This window comes from Centruroides vittatus, unplaced genomic scaffold (assembly GCF_030686945.1).
Source record: "Centruroides vittatus isolate TY-2023 unplaced genomic scaffold, ASM3068694v2 contig_913, whole genome shotgun sequence".
Lineage (NCBI taxonomy): Eukaryota > Metazoa > Arthropoda > Arachnida > Scorpiones > Buthidae > Centruroides > Centruroides vittatus.
In genome coordinates, this window is record NW_027122602.1 from 301540 (window position 1) to 318220 (window position 16681).

The following is a 16681-nucleotide window of genomic DNA, read 5'->3' on the forward strand; positions in this document are numbered from 1 at the left end:
ATGTTTATAATTCTTCCTATTAAAGCAACCAGTCTCATACCGTAACATTGTAAAATTTACACTTACTCTCCGAATTCATCATTTTCTTCTGTCCCAACAACAATCTTGTGACATAGTTCCCACGACAGATCTATAAAAGCCGCATCTTCCCCCCCCCCTCTGGGAGTCTCACTCGATCTGCAGTTGAATGTGCTGAGTAATGAACCTCGGATTACTTATTCCTCACAGTTGTGAACAATTGACCGAGTGCCTCGTGGATAACCAGTGCCCTGACCCGGAACCATGTAGGACCTTCTTCAGCCAAAAGTTTCCTCTGAAAGTTTCCTCTGAAATTTCAGAGGTATGATCACTGATTATTGTAACTCTCTCTCGACCCCTTACACGGATTAGAGAATTAGCTTTACATAGAGAGCTTTGAATTGTAACTAAGTAATTTTTTTCGTTGATTTTAATAAATATTCTTTCGTTGTTAAAATGGTATCTTTACTCAACTGTCGGCCACACCTTATCATTGGCTCCACTGACTTCCTTCACTTGCATAACGTGTAACAAAACGTAACTGCCATCCTTGACAAGTGAGTAGGTCAACGACCTGCTGCCGGAAGGAGCAGTCCGACTTCCTCTGACCTCCCCGGTGGCTCACATACACTTTTAATATTAAGTGGTGAATTTTAAAATATTTTTGATTAAAATCAGTTGATCATTAAAAAAAAACACTGTTTTGTAATGATTTTTTTACAATTTAAACAGAATTTGTATGCATAGATCAGAACACTATATATATATATATATACAGTGCGGCAATTAAATTCCGGGACTGAAGCTATATCTCAGCACCAGTAGCAACATCTGTTTAAATTTTATGTCATATGAAGTTTGGACATATATGAACATAACCTAAAACTTTTATTTAAATCGGTTGACATTTATCATTGTTTTTGATATTTTGTTTATCAGTTTATTTTGTTACATGTCGGAAAACAATAATGGAACAACGTGCTGTTATTAAATTTCACGCTAAACTTGGCACAAGTGCCACAGAAACGTTCAAAATGATGCAAAAAGTGTATGGAAGTGAGTGTTTATCACGGTCAAAGACTTTTGAGTGGCACAAGCGATTTTTGGAAGGCAGACAATCACTGGAGGACGACAAACGTGTGGGAAGGCCAATAACAATTCGAACAGCAGATTCGATTCAAAAAGTGCAAGAATTTGTATCCAACGATCGCAATGCGACACTGAGAATGATGGAACAGGCATTAAACATTAACAAAGAGACAATACGACAAATTCTTAAAGAAGATTTGGGCAAAACAAAAGTCTGTGCTAAATTTGTTCCGCACACACTAACCCAAGAGCAAAAATTGATGAGACTAGAACATTCCAGAGAGATTGTACGAGCAGCAAATAACAGCTCAACCTTCCTCAAATCAATTGTTACTGGTGACGAGACCTGGTGTTTTCAATATGACCCACAAACAAAACGTCAAAGTGCCGAATGGAAGTCAAAATCATCACCTCAAGCCAAGAAAACACGAAAAGTTCCATCAAAAATCAAGACGATGTTCATTGTTTTCTTCGATAGCAAAGGCATCATCCACCGTGAGTTCGTCCCACAGGGTCAAACAGTTACTGTTGCTTTCTACTTGGGAGTTTTACAACGATTAATGGAGAAGAATTCGTCGAATTCGACCAGAATATCGCAATTCTGATGACTGGTGTTTGTTACACGATAATGCACCGAGTCACACATCATTGATTGTTCGTCAATTTTTGGCACGAAATCAAGTCTGTGTGTTGAATCATTCGCCGTATTCCCCCGATTTAGCACCATGTGACTTCTCTTTATTTCCAAAAATGAAAATGAAGTTGAAAGGACGCATTTTTAATGATATTGAAACCATCCAAAGAGAGTCTACGCGCATATTAGAGGCAATACCGAAAATTGAGCTTGAGCAGGCATTTGAATCACTATTGAATCGCTGTAAAAAGTGTATTGAAGCAGGAGGAGAGTATTTTGAATAATTTAATAAAAGGATTTGAATAAAATTGTTTTGTTTCATTTTTATAGATCCAGTCCCGGAATATAATTGCCGCACTGTGTATGTATATATATATATATATATATATACTATATTATATAAAACTTAATATTTACAAGTTAATTATTTGCAAAATTGAAATATACAGAATTTCATTGCAATAAGAATACCACATTTACTCGAATGTAAGACAACCTCTCATATAGGATAAGGTGTGACTTTAAAGATCAAAATGAAGAAAATTAGATTTATTAATACAATTCTAATTTTACTTCATTTAATCACAAATAAAATATCAAATGCATGTAAATGCACACATTGTCCTGCAAAAATTATTGGCATTTTAAACCAAGGAAAAATCTTGTAAAATCGACAATAGAATTTGTTCATGTAAAGCAGGACAATTGGGAACCTTTTTTGCGAATTCTTAACAGTCAAATTCACTCTTTGTCAATTACACTTATGAGTTTCTTCAAATTATGATTTCCAAATAATTATCTGTTTTCACGTGGGAATGAATTAAAACTTATATCGGGCTCCCATGTAATTTTGGAATTCAATTCAAGAGCTTTACTTTCCTTGTTGTTATTCATCTTTACTCCTGACAATACACAAAAACAACTCAAACGACCAGATAAAATACTTTTGTTTTTAAACACCAGAAGGTGAGAATCTGGTAAAAAGATACGAATACACAGTTTTACAAAAATTGTACAAAAATGAAAAGAATCCTTTCGCTCATGCGTATAGGATGACCTAGGTTTTGAAGCAGTGAAAAATGGATAAAAACCTCGTCTTATATGAGAGTAAATATGGTAGTTTTTAAATTTTAATCAGATCATGCTGAGAAATCATAATGCAAAGAAATAATGATTACTCAGCATAATTTTGTGTAGATATTTTTCCTTATATCAACAGGTATATCTGGAATCTCATAGGCTACAACTTTATCCATTTTGATTTTTCTTCCTATACTTTGATAATAGCAGAAACCATTTTTTAGTAGTATGTGTCAAAGTTTTAGAATTAAAAGAATCAAAAAGATCATCTATTTGACATATAAAGTTAAAAGTAAAAGTTGTATCAAGAGATAAATTAGACCCAATTTCACTCATAAAATGAATATTGATAAAATGTAGTCTTTGGCCCATTTTGAATTGATGGATTTAATTGTGAGATTTGCTAACTGAAGGGAAGGGAGCATGTCAGTTTGACTCAAGTCAAGCTAAATGAGAGATATAGGATAGTATGTGGGTGATGGCAGACATACTGAATAAAGTACCTTTACAAATGAAACCTGTTTATTTAGAAATAAACTGGTAGCTTACAATTCCATACAAGGATGCTCCACTTGAACTATGATCTAAAGAGTTCAGTTTATTTTCAGCAAAGTCCCTCAATGTGTTGATGGCCGTGAGACATTGTTGTTATCAAGTCCAGCAACAGGATGGATGATGATTACACCCTGTACGCACCAAGCATTTCAATCTAAATTATGATCAAGGTTGGCAACTGTGCTGTGGTGTGACTTCTCTCGACCATTTCAATCACGATTGACTCAAGTGAGTTTTTGAAACTAGATCCAGTCATAAGAGAGTTCCCACTACCCCACACATGCAAAAAAAACAAGATGGCTGCAGAGCAAGTGTTGGGCTATCAACAGAGAAATAAAAAGATATTGAAGAGATGATGAGATCTGGCTATTCTTAGATATATGGCAAGAAAAAGTATTTATTTCTAACCAAAACATCAATTTTGTTTGTTGGTGTTTGTGACTTACCACGGTAAGTCTATGTCAGTTTTATCATTTCTTGCAATAGCTGGGTTCTTCTCAAGTGGACTGCCTGTGTGAACAGCTTGATGTTCGACTAGCACCAGTTACAATTGAGATTGTGATAGATTGAGATCAAAGTGAGTCATAGATTGTGTATGAACACAATATTAGTCAGAAGACGGATAACAATGCTTGCAATTCTGTAGAGACAGATGAGACAGTGCTTCAATGACAATGATGTGACGATAGCAGGATGCAAACACAGAAAAACGGATGCACAGTATCACCTCACAAACTTGGGAAAGGGAAATCTGTCATTTTTTCTTGAAATTCACAGTTTTTAAAGGATTTTATCCCCAAATTCCATATGTTGGAATGCCTGTCTTGGCAAAACAATCTAAAGATGTATATTGAAAAAAGATTAGCATATCAGTTTGTAAAATGAACTGATATTGATATAACATGAACATTCCAATATGTTGATAAATTGGTATTGGATTGGCATTAGTTACATCTCTGATTATTTTATATTAAAATGATTTAAATAATAATTAATTAAATTTTAAGATGAAATCTAAGAAATTTTATTCTTTTGCAGATTGAAAATTATGAAGATCTTTGGAAGGAAGTTGATGCTTTTGATAATTATGTTATTTTAAAAGGATGGTTACGTGTTGATATGCATCGTTTTAAATATGGATTATTAAATGTCATCAAAAAATGGGGTCTAATGTTTAAGACTCATTTAGCTAACAATTTAACATCAAGTTTAAATGACTTGGAAAATTTTTTGAAAGATTCTGAAATAGGATTGTCACAACACATAGAAGAAGGTGATTATACTACTCTAGTTAGTGTATTAGGATATCTAAAGGCAGTGAAAGATCGTCAAGAAATAACTGATGAAATGTTTCAACCATTACAAAAATCTGTGGAATTACTTCAAAATTATAAACTACAAATATCAGAAGATACACTTACTAAACTACAGGTTAGCAAATATATTGTAATATGAATATACTTTGTACTAATTGTATATTTGAATATAAAAAGTAAATTTAAGACATGATGAATATAAAAATATAAAATTTTATAAAGTATTTTATTTGATAGGATCTTCCAGAACAATGGACAAAGATTAAGAAAAAATCAAATCTTGTTAAACAATATCTTCAACCACTTTTAACAAAAGAAACTTCAAATGTTCGACATAAATATGCCAAGTTTGAAACAAAACAAATTGAATATAGAGAAAAGTTTTTACAATCTTCAGTATTTTTGGCTACATGTGAAACTCCTTTAGAGATATGTGATGAACTTGATAAAGATATAATACAATTAGAAACTGAAATGGAACAATTAAATAGTCATGCTGCTTTACTTGAAATCAGCCCACCAGAGTTTAAGCAACTATCTTTATGTCAGAAAGAATTGAACTTGCTGAGAAATCTCTGGAAATATACATTAGAATTAAATGATGTATTTCAAACTTGGAAAAAAACACCATGGCTGAAAGTTGTTGTGGAAGATATGGATTTGGAATGCAAAAAATTTACCAAAGAAATTCGCTTTATGGATAAAGAAATAAAAGGATGGGATGTATATAAGGATTTAGAAGCTAAAATCAAAAATATGATGATTTCTCTGAGAGCAGTAGGAGAACTTCAAAATCCAGCTATTAGAGAACGTCATTGGTTTCAATTGATGTCAGCAACAAAAGTTAGTTCTTTTCGTTGATAATGTATGAAGATATTTTTACTATTATCTATATTATATACTTTAACATTAATATATTATATACCATATTTACTCGCTTATAAGACAACCTCTCATATAAGATGAGGCGTGACTTTAAAGATCAAAATAAAAAAAAATTAGCTTTATTAATACAATTCGAATTTTAATTTGTTTAATCACAAGTAAAATATCAAATGTACATAAATGCACACATTGTCCGGCAAAAAATACTGGCATTTTAAACTTCAAGAAAAAATCTTGTAAAATCAATAGGCTAATTTGTTCAGGTAAAGCTGGACAATTGGGAACCTTTTTTGCCACTCAAATCCACTCTCCATCTTTTTTGCCACTCAAATCCACTCACACTTATGAGTTTCTCCAAATTTTAATTTCCAAATAATCGTCTGTTTTCACATCAGAATGGGTAAAAGTTATATCCAGCTCCCATGTGATTTTGAAATTCAATTCAAAAGCTTTGCTTTCCCTATTGCTATTCATCTTTACTTCTGACAATACACAAGAATGATTCAAATGACCCAGATAAAATACTTGTATTTTTAAATACAAGAGGGTAAGCATCCAGTAAAAAATATGAATACATGGTTTACAAAAATTATTTGCAAAAACGCAAAGAATCTTTTGCTCGTGCTTTAGAATGACCTAAGATTTTGAAACAGTAAAAAATGAATAAAAACCTCATCTTATATGCAACTAAATATAGTATATTATTACTATTATATATTTTCTCATATTTTTTGATAGTGCAATCATTTCACAAATTACTAATAAATTGCATTTTAATTCTTATATGACATCAATTTCCATTTTCATATTTATTTTTAGGTAAAATTTGTGATGACTTCGTCAACTACATTAGCTGATTTATTAGAGTTAAACCTTCACAAATATGAAGAAGAGGTTCATCAAATTGTTGATAAAGCAGTTAAAGAAATGGCAATGGAAAAAACTTTAAAAGAATTAAATAATACATGGCAGAAAACAGTGTTTGAATATGAAATCCATCCAAAAACAGGTTGTACATTAATAAAACCATCAGAAATTCTTATTGAAACATTAGAAGAAAATCAGGTAAGATAATATTAGAAAAATTTGGATTTCAAATGATAATTTATATAAAACTATAAATAAATATTTAGTTAACAAAAAAATAAGAAAAAATTAAAAATTTTAAGATGATTAATAAAATTTGTATACTTTAATAAATTTGATTTTGTTTAATAAAATGAAAATGTTTATAAATACTTTTTCTTCTTTGTCATGTATACTTTATCAACAAATGCCTTTCACACATCTACTGAGATGTATAATGTAGAAAAAAAAATCACATTTTGCATAGTTATGAAATGAACAATAGCACAACAAGAGGAGTCATTTTGTGAAATGATATTTGAGTCTGCTATCTTATTGGTTAATTGTCAAACTATAAAGTTTGATAAAATTGAATTTTTGTTTCTTTTCTAATACAGTGGAACCTCGCTTAACGAGCACAATTTGTTCCAGAATCTTACTCGTAATGCAAAACACTCATTAAGCAAATCTATTTTTCCCATATAAATTAATGTAAAATATGACAATGCGTTCCATGCCAAAAAAATACTCAAATATTTTATGTATTCAAATTATTCAGATTCAATGTATTCAATGTATTCAGATTATTCAAAGAGAATTATACAATATACATTGTTAAGGAATGTGAATTATCATCATCTTTTCTTGTAGCGCGGAATGAACCAACCTGAAATTTGAATTCGATTTGCAGAAAACCAAAAAAACACAGATAATATGTCTGATAAACATGTCATACGATATGCCAAATTCTTGGGCTATGTGAAGGTTATAATTACATATTAGCAATTAATTAATATGACTGCATGTAGGCAGTTATGCTGCTATCTTGTATTAAATTTAATAATTATAAATAAATAATTTTTAATTTAGACATTTCTGGAATTGGTCTTTAAACTTAATATAAGATGGTAGCATAACTGCCTAACTCTAGTCAAATTAAACAATTTCTAATATTTAATTATAGCCTTCACATAGCCCAAGAATTTGGCATATTGTTTGGCATGTTTATTATATAACGGGCTGTGGTTGTTGATGTTTATATGTAATATGTGTGAACACAAATTTGGAAATGTGTGATCACAAGTGATACTAAGATGCACAGACTGATGTAGCATGTGCACAATCTTGGACAATCCTTCTCGTCACTCGTTATGCGAAACATCGCTCATTAAGCGAATCAATTTTTACAAATTTGTTTTGCTCATTATGCGAAATCCTCGTTATGTGAGGTGCTCGTTAAGTGATGTTTCACTATATTTGTATTATGATATTGTTTTTAATTATTGTTTGTAGCAATGACATATATTATTTTTTAATTACAGGTGATTTTACAAAACATGTTAACATCAAAACACAATGAATACTTTTTATCAGCTATTGCAGAATTTCAAAAAAAATTATCAAATGCTGATCAAATTATTAATATTTTATTTGATGTTCAAAGAACTTGGTGTAATCTGCAAAGTATATTTATTGGAACAGAGGATATTTGTGTGCAACTCCCTCAAGATACTGCGAGGTAATTTAGTGAAAATTTAAAAATCTTTTACTATTAGTTTTCTTTAGTAACTTCCACAAATTATTCGTTATGAAATAAAATTTTAGACACTATTTTATTTTCAGATGAAAAATTTTTACTTTAATATTTAGATATAAATGTTTTTCTATGCACAGAGATTTTATGGAGATGTAATATTCAATTAAATCTAAAAGTATAAAATTTTAATATTATGTAAATATTAAAATTTTATAACTTCTGGAATCCAATTAAATTTCTATTATTAGTAATGTGAAATCAAAGTTGTAACAATGAAGTCAGTTATAGATAATAAATTATATTTAAATTAATATTAAATAATATTACTATTTAAAATTATTTTCTAGAATAAATAAATAAATAAATATATATATATATATATATATATATATATATATATATATTTTTAATTATATAATTTTAAATGAACAGGTGATGACAAATTGATCCCTTTGAGTTGCTACATAGACACTGTCACATTCTGGAAATAAACTACATTTTTTTGTAAGTAATGGTAGAGTAATTTTTGTAACATAATGCCATCTATTGGAGAAATAGTGAAATATACATTTAATGACAGCAAATGCTTTAGAGAAATTAAAATAAACGTTTCTAGACCATTTTTTACAATGAACATGGCATATATCAAAGCCAAAAAACAATCACTGCATATGAATGTATTGGATGTGACAGTGTCTGAGAAGGGGTTAATATGTTTTGTGTGTCTGCATTAGATGTTATATATAATTGCCAAATATAATTCATTAGTAACTTAAAAAGTTCTTCACTTTATTTGCAAAGTGAAGTTCTAGTGAAGTTCTTTTTCAAACTCCGTCTCGTTGAGTTGGTTTCCATGTGTATCACGATTCGATATAGTGATCCAGGTTCGATGGAAAGCACACCTCTACGCTCAATTTAGACAATATTTACAGTTTATTTACAAATCAAATATGTAGAGTGTACAAGTTCAAAAACATAGTATATATAGGATAACAAAACCTGGCACTTCATGTACTAGATTGGCTTCTGGGAACTGTTAAACTCTGGAGAGGCCTCAGTCAGCGTGTGCAGTTGGCTCAACTGCATGGTCTGTCCAGTCTCCACACTTACCCTTCCTTAAGATGTTTACCACACTCTCTCTATGTTCAGTGGGTTGCCCAAGTGCCTAAGACTACCGTGTTACCAGTCTCTTGCCCTTCTCTTCTCCCTCTCCTGTTCACGCCACAATTTAAGGGTTTTTTGGACGGAAACTTCCGATCAATCACAAACCCTTCTTGCCTGAACAGCTTTAACCCAGGTCCGCTGTTATTGGACGAGAGTGGGACTTACATTTACGTCCGCCACTTGCTTACGTTCAGTAATTCACCATATGGAAGTGGTCTATCATCTAACCCAGGGGTCCCCAACCTTTTTGTACCTAAGAGCACAATCTAGAATACCGGCCGGACGGCGGGCACCATTTATTTTTTCAAGGTGAATTTATACTTGGACATAATTAATAATACATACACATAATGTACAGAAAACATTTAATTCCAAAAATGTAATAAAACATACACAAGACTATTAACAATAATTTTTACAAAACAAGTAATTACTAAACAATGCATACAAAATCTACAAAGTATAAAAATTCTTTATAAAAAATATAAATCTGAAAGTAAATGTTACTTTTGGCATTGCATTTCATTGGTCATTGATTCGTAATTAGGAGAGTATGATGATATTCCTGCTCGTAAGCAATTGTCAAGGTGTTCGTCTGTAAGTCGTGATCTGTACTTTGATTTTATGATATTCAGAACGGACCGGTTTATTTCATTTCAGGTATGGGAAATTTGGTTGGTGAAGATTTGGCGGAGGGGAAAAAGAGATCAGTCGCATTTCGCTTTGTGCTCTTATCTGTGTTGGACGCCATTTCTATTTTTGAGTGGTTAATCATTAAAAATGAAAAAACTTTTACATAGCATTTTATTGAAAACTGAAATATTTTTATTTTTATTGTGGTCGCACAGCGGCGGGCACACGTAAAACGATCGGCGGGCGCTATGGTGCCCGCGGGCATAGGGTTGGGGACCACTGATCTAACCACATGTGGGTCCAATTGACAAAGTCGGCACTTCCTTTGTTTTTCCTCTGTTTGCAAATAAACACCTTACATCTGGTAAGTGGTATATTACCTGACCACAGGTGGGTTCAATTGACAAGGTCATTTTGTTCCTGCTCTGCTAAAAGCCAATATTTAACATGCAAGTTATATTAAAAACTTAACATCTAATTAAGCTAAGAATAACTTTTATAAATTAATGATTATTTTAATTTGGGATTATATGAAATTTATTAATGTTAATAATTATTTATTACTAAATTTTACTGTATACAGTAATTAAAAAGTTAATTCAAATTTTTTTTAAATTAATTATTTTTTGTATCAAAAGAATAGATTTTTTGAATAATTTTTAAATTATTTCTTTTATTTTTAGATTTTATGAACTTGATCAAGAATTTAAATATTTATTACAAGAATTAATGAAATCAGCAAATGTTATCAGAGTAACAAGTCAAAAAGGACTTTATGAAAATTTGGAAAAATTGAAGTCTGAATTAACTCTTTGTGAAAAAGCTTTGGCTGAATATCTTGAAACAAAACGTCTTATATTTCCTCGGTTTTACTTTATTTCATTTGTTGATCTTCTGGATATTTTATCAAATGGAAATTCTCCAATTTTAGTTAGTAAAAGCTTTATTATTATTATATTATTAAATTAACTATTATAGTAAGTTAATACTTAATATATAAGAATAGAATAATACAGTTGAGTCCTCTTAAGAGAGCAATCTTGAGATTGCTGCATCATGCTTTCTTATGTGGACTCATGTATTTGGTACTCTATGTAACTTATAACACACTTGGAAATGTTAAAATTCATTATCACATAATTTTACTGTACTTACATATTAGTTTTCATTTACATCAGTAGCAGACCCAGACAAACCTAAAGAGGGACTAACTCAAAAATTAAAAATATTTGAATAATTAATAATGGCCTTTTTAACATGTGCATAATAGTTGTATTGCACATGATTCAATAAATCATATTTACTATCATAAATGTTTTTAAAAATAACATTTTGAAATTTGAGCAAATAAATTTTAATTTTTTGTATCAGTATAGATTTTGTGCTTAAGCTTCTGTAGACCCTTTGATTCCACTCCTGTGTATCACCTATTTTATTGTTCTATTCAATAATCAGTTTATACAATAAATTTTTCAGTCATATAAATTTCACTTATTTTGAGAAATATAATAGGAAATCTAGTTGAAAAGAAGTTAACATTCTTGCTCCTAAATTTCTGAATGCCCTCTAATGGAATGTTTTGTTTAAAAACAAGCAAGTTCAGTACTGCCTTACAGTAAAATCATGTGACCTGCAAAATCTCATTACTAATCACTTCTTGTCTTGTCTCTTAGAGATGAAGATGTACTGTACATGTGGTCTACACTGCTTGTTCATATATTATATTTTATGATATATTTTTAATATGTGATTGCTTCTCATATTATTGTCTCTGTCACCAAGTGTCTTGGGCAATGATATACTGTAAGATTAAAGATGGGTTCTTATAAATCTTCCTTGGAATAGTGGTTCCTGTGCAGACTGCTGCTCTAAAAATGTCACTGACACAGCACTCATTTAAACAGATTGCTTTACTATCCAGTATGCTATTAATGGAAGTCCCATTTATGTAGAACAGGGCTGTCCAACTGGCGGCCCGCCAAATTATTTTTATGGCCCGCGAGTACATTTTACTATGAATAAATTTATGTTACTAAATTATTATTATTAATATTAAAATTATTTTACTATGTGAAAATTACGGCCACAATGTTCTCATTAATATATTACGAATATTTTAAAGTTTTCTTTTTAGTATAAATAAAATATTTTTTTAATTAACATAAACTGACTTTTCATTTATCAACTTTCTCGGCCCCCGAAATGTTTGGTGAAGAAAATATGGCCCGCGGGCTATGATAAGTTGGACAGCGCTGATGTGCATACGAATTAACAGCAAGTCACGTGACATACGCCAAAGGCGTATAACCGCATGGAAAGGGTTAAGCAAGCTGCTTCCTTATGTTATGATCTGTTAAGTTGACTTGACTATATACAATTTATAGATTTTCCATATTTTAAAATTTATATGTATTTTAAAAGGATCTTGTGATAATTAACTTTAGATAAATGGAAAAATTGTAATTATATAATTGCAGTCTTCTTTTTCTTTTGAATGTATATACATACATACATACATACATACATACATACATACATACATACATATAAATATGCAAAAAACAAAATATATATACACACTAGATAGATAAAGATATTCAGACATTCTTATAGAGAAGGAAAAGTGCTATTTATTTGCTAAATTTAGTGCATGGTTGGCCTCCCTTGTCATTAATGACTGCTGCAATCTTGTCCTGCTGCAATGGACCCAGTCTATGACAGCAGAAACAGCCCCAAAACATCACTGATCTGGCACATCATACTGTTGGAACAATATAATCATGACTAAACCATTCTCCAGGCAAGCACCAAACCTAAATTTTCCCATTCAATTGCTACTTTATATTCAATAATACTGATTCAAAATATTAGTTTCAAATCAATTTTGCCATTTTTCTTCTGTTGACAAAATAATTTAAACAATCAAAGGACAATACATTTATCATAAGACCTAATTGTTTTTTCTTATATATTATTAATATTGTCATACATATTTGTGATTTGTTCGAGAAATTTGTTTCCTCTAAAGGAATTTTAATTAGATGATGATAAATTGTATTATTTTAAAATTATTTATTTCCATTTCAATTATTGCTTGACTTTGCTGATTTTGCATATAACATTTACATGTTGAAAACAACACAACTATTACATTGAAAAATAGCAATTTCAATAAATACATTGCATTCTGCTTCACTGCTATAGGCATCAGTTTTGTTGAGGTTGGCAACATAGACTGTTACTCTTGTCTTTACCTTAGAAGAATGTCTAAAGAAAGCTGGTTTTGTTTGCTCTATGTCATCTCATTTGCTCTATCCATTTGACATACATTACGTTTGCCAAAATTGACATCGTCATTGCATGGATGCATTTCTTTACATTTGATTACTTTGTTTATAGGAAATTAAAAAATTATTTTCTCTCAATATTAATTGTATTGTATATTTTATAACTGTCAAAATTGTCATAACCGCAAAAACTAAATTGAGTAAAATGAGCAAATACTTTTGTAATTTCAATTTTTAAAATAGAATATTTTTCTAATTTTTACTTGAAGCTTACTCTTGGAGATAACATACAGAAACCAAGTTTTTATGTTTTTTATATTTTCTATATATGTTTCAGAACTATTTATTATAGCCTGCAGCTTAAAATCTACATATCGATAAATTGATAAATGTACAATAAAATATCAAAATGAAGTATTTAGTTTTTATATTCAGAATTATTGCTAAACTATGAAACATACTTTCGATTGCATTCTGCAAAATGACAGTTCTATGTGATTAATTTTGCTGCACTCTTTCAGTTACATTGTGGCTGTACCTTTACAACATTTTTATGTGGTAAGTCTTAAATTTGTCAAACTGTGTGATTTAAGAAATACAATGATTTATAGGATAAGAAGCTTCAAATACATACTTTTAAATATTTTTTTTTCACAATGAGACAATTATAACTAGGCTAATACATTCTACCCAGACTAAAATTTTTTATATTAAATTATTGGATTTCAACATTGTTTAGTGGTAAGAAATGCAAAAACGAAATAGGAAATTTTCCACATGATTATAAAATACAAAGAATTTTCTTAGTTATCATGCTGGCTTTATATTGTTTACAATATATATATATAAAACATTCTTCAAATATTAAAAATATTAATTCAAAATGTCATTTCTTTTTGAAAGAATTTTTTTTTCCTTTATAATTTTATTTTTATATTGTTTCATAGAAATAACTATTTTTATATATTTTATATTAGTTATTTCTATGAAACAGTATTAAAATGAACATAATTTCTATACTAAATTATGTTCAAATAATTTTATATAAATATTTAACTTAATAAAACATTTATTTCCTACAGGTTGCAAAACATCTAACCAAACTTTTTGATTCATTATCCAAATTGAAATTTTCATCAGATAATGAGAATACAGATAAAATGCAGAAATCGGCAGTAGGAATGTACAGCAAAGATGGAGAATATGTGCCATTTTCTGACTCTTGTGATTGTGATGGAGTTGTTGAAGTATGGCTAAATCATTTGTTAGATCATATGAGAGCTACTGTTCGTTTTTACTTAACAGAAGCAGTTTCAACATATGAAGATAGACCAAGAGAAAGTTGGATATTTAATTATCCAGCTCAAGTGGCTCTTACTGCAAATCAGATTTGGTGGGCAACAGAAGTAAATTTAGCTTTTGCCAAATTAGAAGAAGGTTATGAAAATGCATTAAAAGAATATAATAAAAAACAAGTAGGTTATTAAGAAATGATGAATTTTTTAAAATAAATTTATTACATTATTTAAAATATACTATGATGAGAAACATTTTCATGGATTTTCTTATCAATTCATAAAATTGAATGGAAAGTTTAAATATTTTGAAGTTTGATAATTTGAACTAACTTTTCATGATACATATATTCAATATTATGTACGGTGTAATATATTAACTTTAAATATAAATAAAAGTTAATATACAAGCTATAAAATGACTTCCAAACTGCTTACAGGTTAGATGGCATGCTTTCATTGGCAAGTTTGGAGGTGCAGGGTTTATAACACTATAAGCTGATATGTATCATACACCATGCAGCAACTTTCAGTTATACATAGGAAATTACAATATTGATGATACAAGAGTCTTAAAATATTTTTATTTTTTTCTTAATAAATTTTTTTAATAATGCTGCATTTAATATATATGTAAGAATGCAAGAGAAGAGAGCTATTTATTCAAAAATTTATTCAGTTTATTTGTCACGTTCCTAGATTTCCCACTTGATCAATAATTTCCAATGTAATATTTTTGCTATAAAATAGACCAAAAATCATCATTTTGCATGGGCATGATAAATTAGATAAGAAAGTTCTTATCTAATTTATCTGATGAACATCTGTCTCTTGTGTCAGATCTTTGTCTTATCAGATGATCAAAATCCTAAACTCTGATGGGAGGAAAGTTAGAATAAAAAGGGGAAAAAGTCACAAGTTTGGGGCAGTCTACAGAAGAAGATATTTGCTATAATTGACAGCAGTCCATGAAAATTAGGAAGCTGCCATAATAGATGGCAGTCCATGATGAAAGGAACTTGCCATAAACAATGGGCAGTCAACATTAAGAAGTAACCTGCCATAATAATTAGAATAAGAAGGTAGTCCCACTCTGACTCTCCGGCATTCATCTCGCATTCTCCAAGTTTGATCAACAGAGGTATTATCATTATTTTTAACTGATTGTAAACTCTCTCTCTTATGTATCTCGTTGTTTTATTTTATTCATTAAATCCTTTTGTTATTTGTTAACCTGTTTGATTTCCTCTGTTAGTTAAGTACAGACATTCACCCTGCTACGATTGGACTTACATGAGACTCCTCCTCGCTCGATAGAATATAGCCCTCCATTAACATTTAGATTATAACATCACGAGTTAGGGTGCGAAACTTCTACCCTAGCTGGTGTCAGTCCTGACGTCTAAAGGATCCTGAGATCCGGACAACATTCTATAAAAAACCATCCTTTGATGAGGTGAACGCGCCTTAGCATCCCAACGATTAAAGGGTTACAAGTAACATCATAACTATCCATCCCCATAGTCTCACATATAGAAGAAATTAAATTAGAAAAAATTTTTATGAGTAACTAATTTATTCTTTAAATGTTTTTATTTTTATAATTGATATTGATATGAAAAGTTTCTATATGTTCTTAATGATTTTTTAAACATTCTTAGACATTATTCTCTTTGTAGGGCTCTCGTTTTTTTATTTATTTTATAGTTATAAAATACTTTATACATTTTACAATTACAAAACATATTCTTTACATTCTAAAAATCTGATCCTATGAAAAGCAATTAAGTTATTCTAAAATAATATTTACTTTTTTGGTGCAATATGTTAAAATATTAATATAAAAATATTACTTTAACTATTGTATCTAACACAAATCAAGCAATTTTTAATCTAAAATTTGGTTTAAATAATTTTACTGAAATTATAAATGGTTATATTTATTTAACACATTTGTTACATAAAGAATTTTTTCGGTTTTTTTCCCTGAAACATTTGTGCTATTTGTCAGATGCTGTGCATTTAAAATTGGTTTTAGATCACAGACGATATGTATGATGAGTTTGATTATGATAGGCACTTTTTTATGTCTGCACTGTTGAAGGTATGTTAATGAAGATTAT

At 29.9% G+C, this 16681-nt stretch overlaps 1 protein-coding gene across 1 annotated transcript in view; it reads left to right on the plus strand.

The window, feature by feature from the left end:
- The window catches only part of LOC136984322 (dynein beta chain, ciliary-like), a 215241-nt gene that overhangs the window by 50096 nt on the left and 148464 nt on the right, over positions 1 to 16681 (plus strand). The window contains exons 17-22 of the mRNA XM_067281255.1: positions 4415 to 4807; positions 4930 to 5535; positions 6397 to 6642; positions 7965 to 8161; positions 10660 to 10906; positions 14346 to 14738. Coding sequence (XP_067137356.1) covers positions 4415 to 4807; positions 4930 to 5535; positions 6397 to 6642; positions 7965 to 8161; positions 10660 to 10906; positions 14346 to 14738 — 2082 coding nt within the window. The remainder of the gene's footprint in view (positions 1 to 4414; positions 4808 to 4929; positions 5536 to 6396; positions 6643 to 7964; positions 8162 to 10659; positions 10907 to 14345; positions 14739 to 16681) is intronic.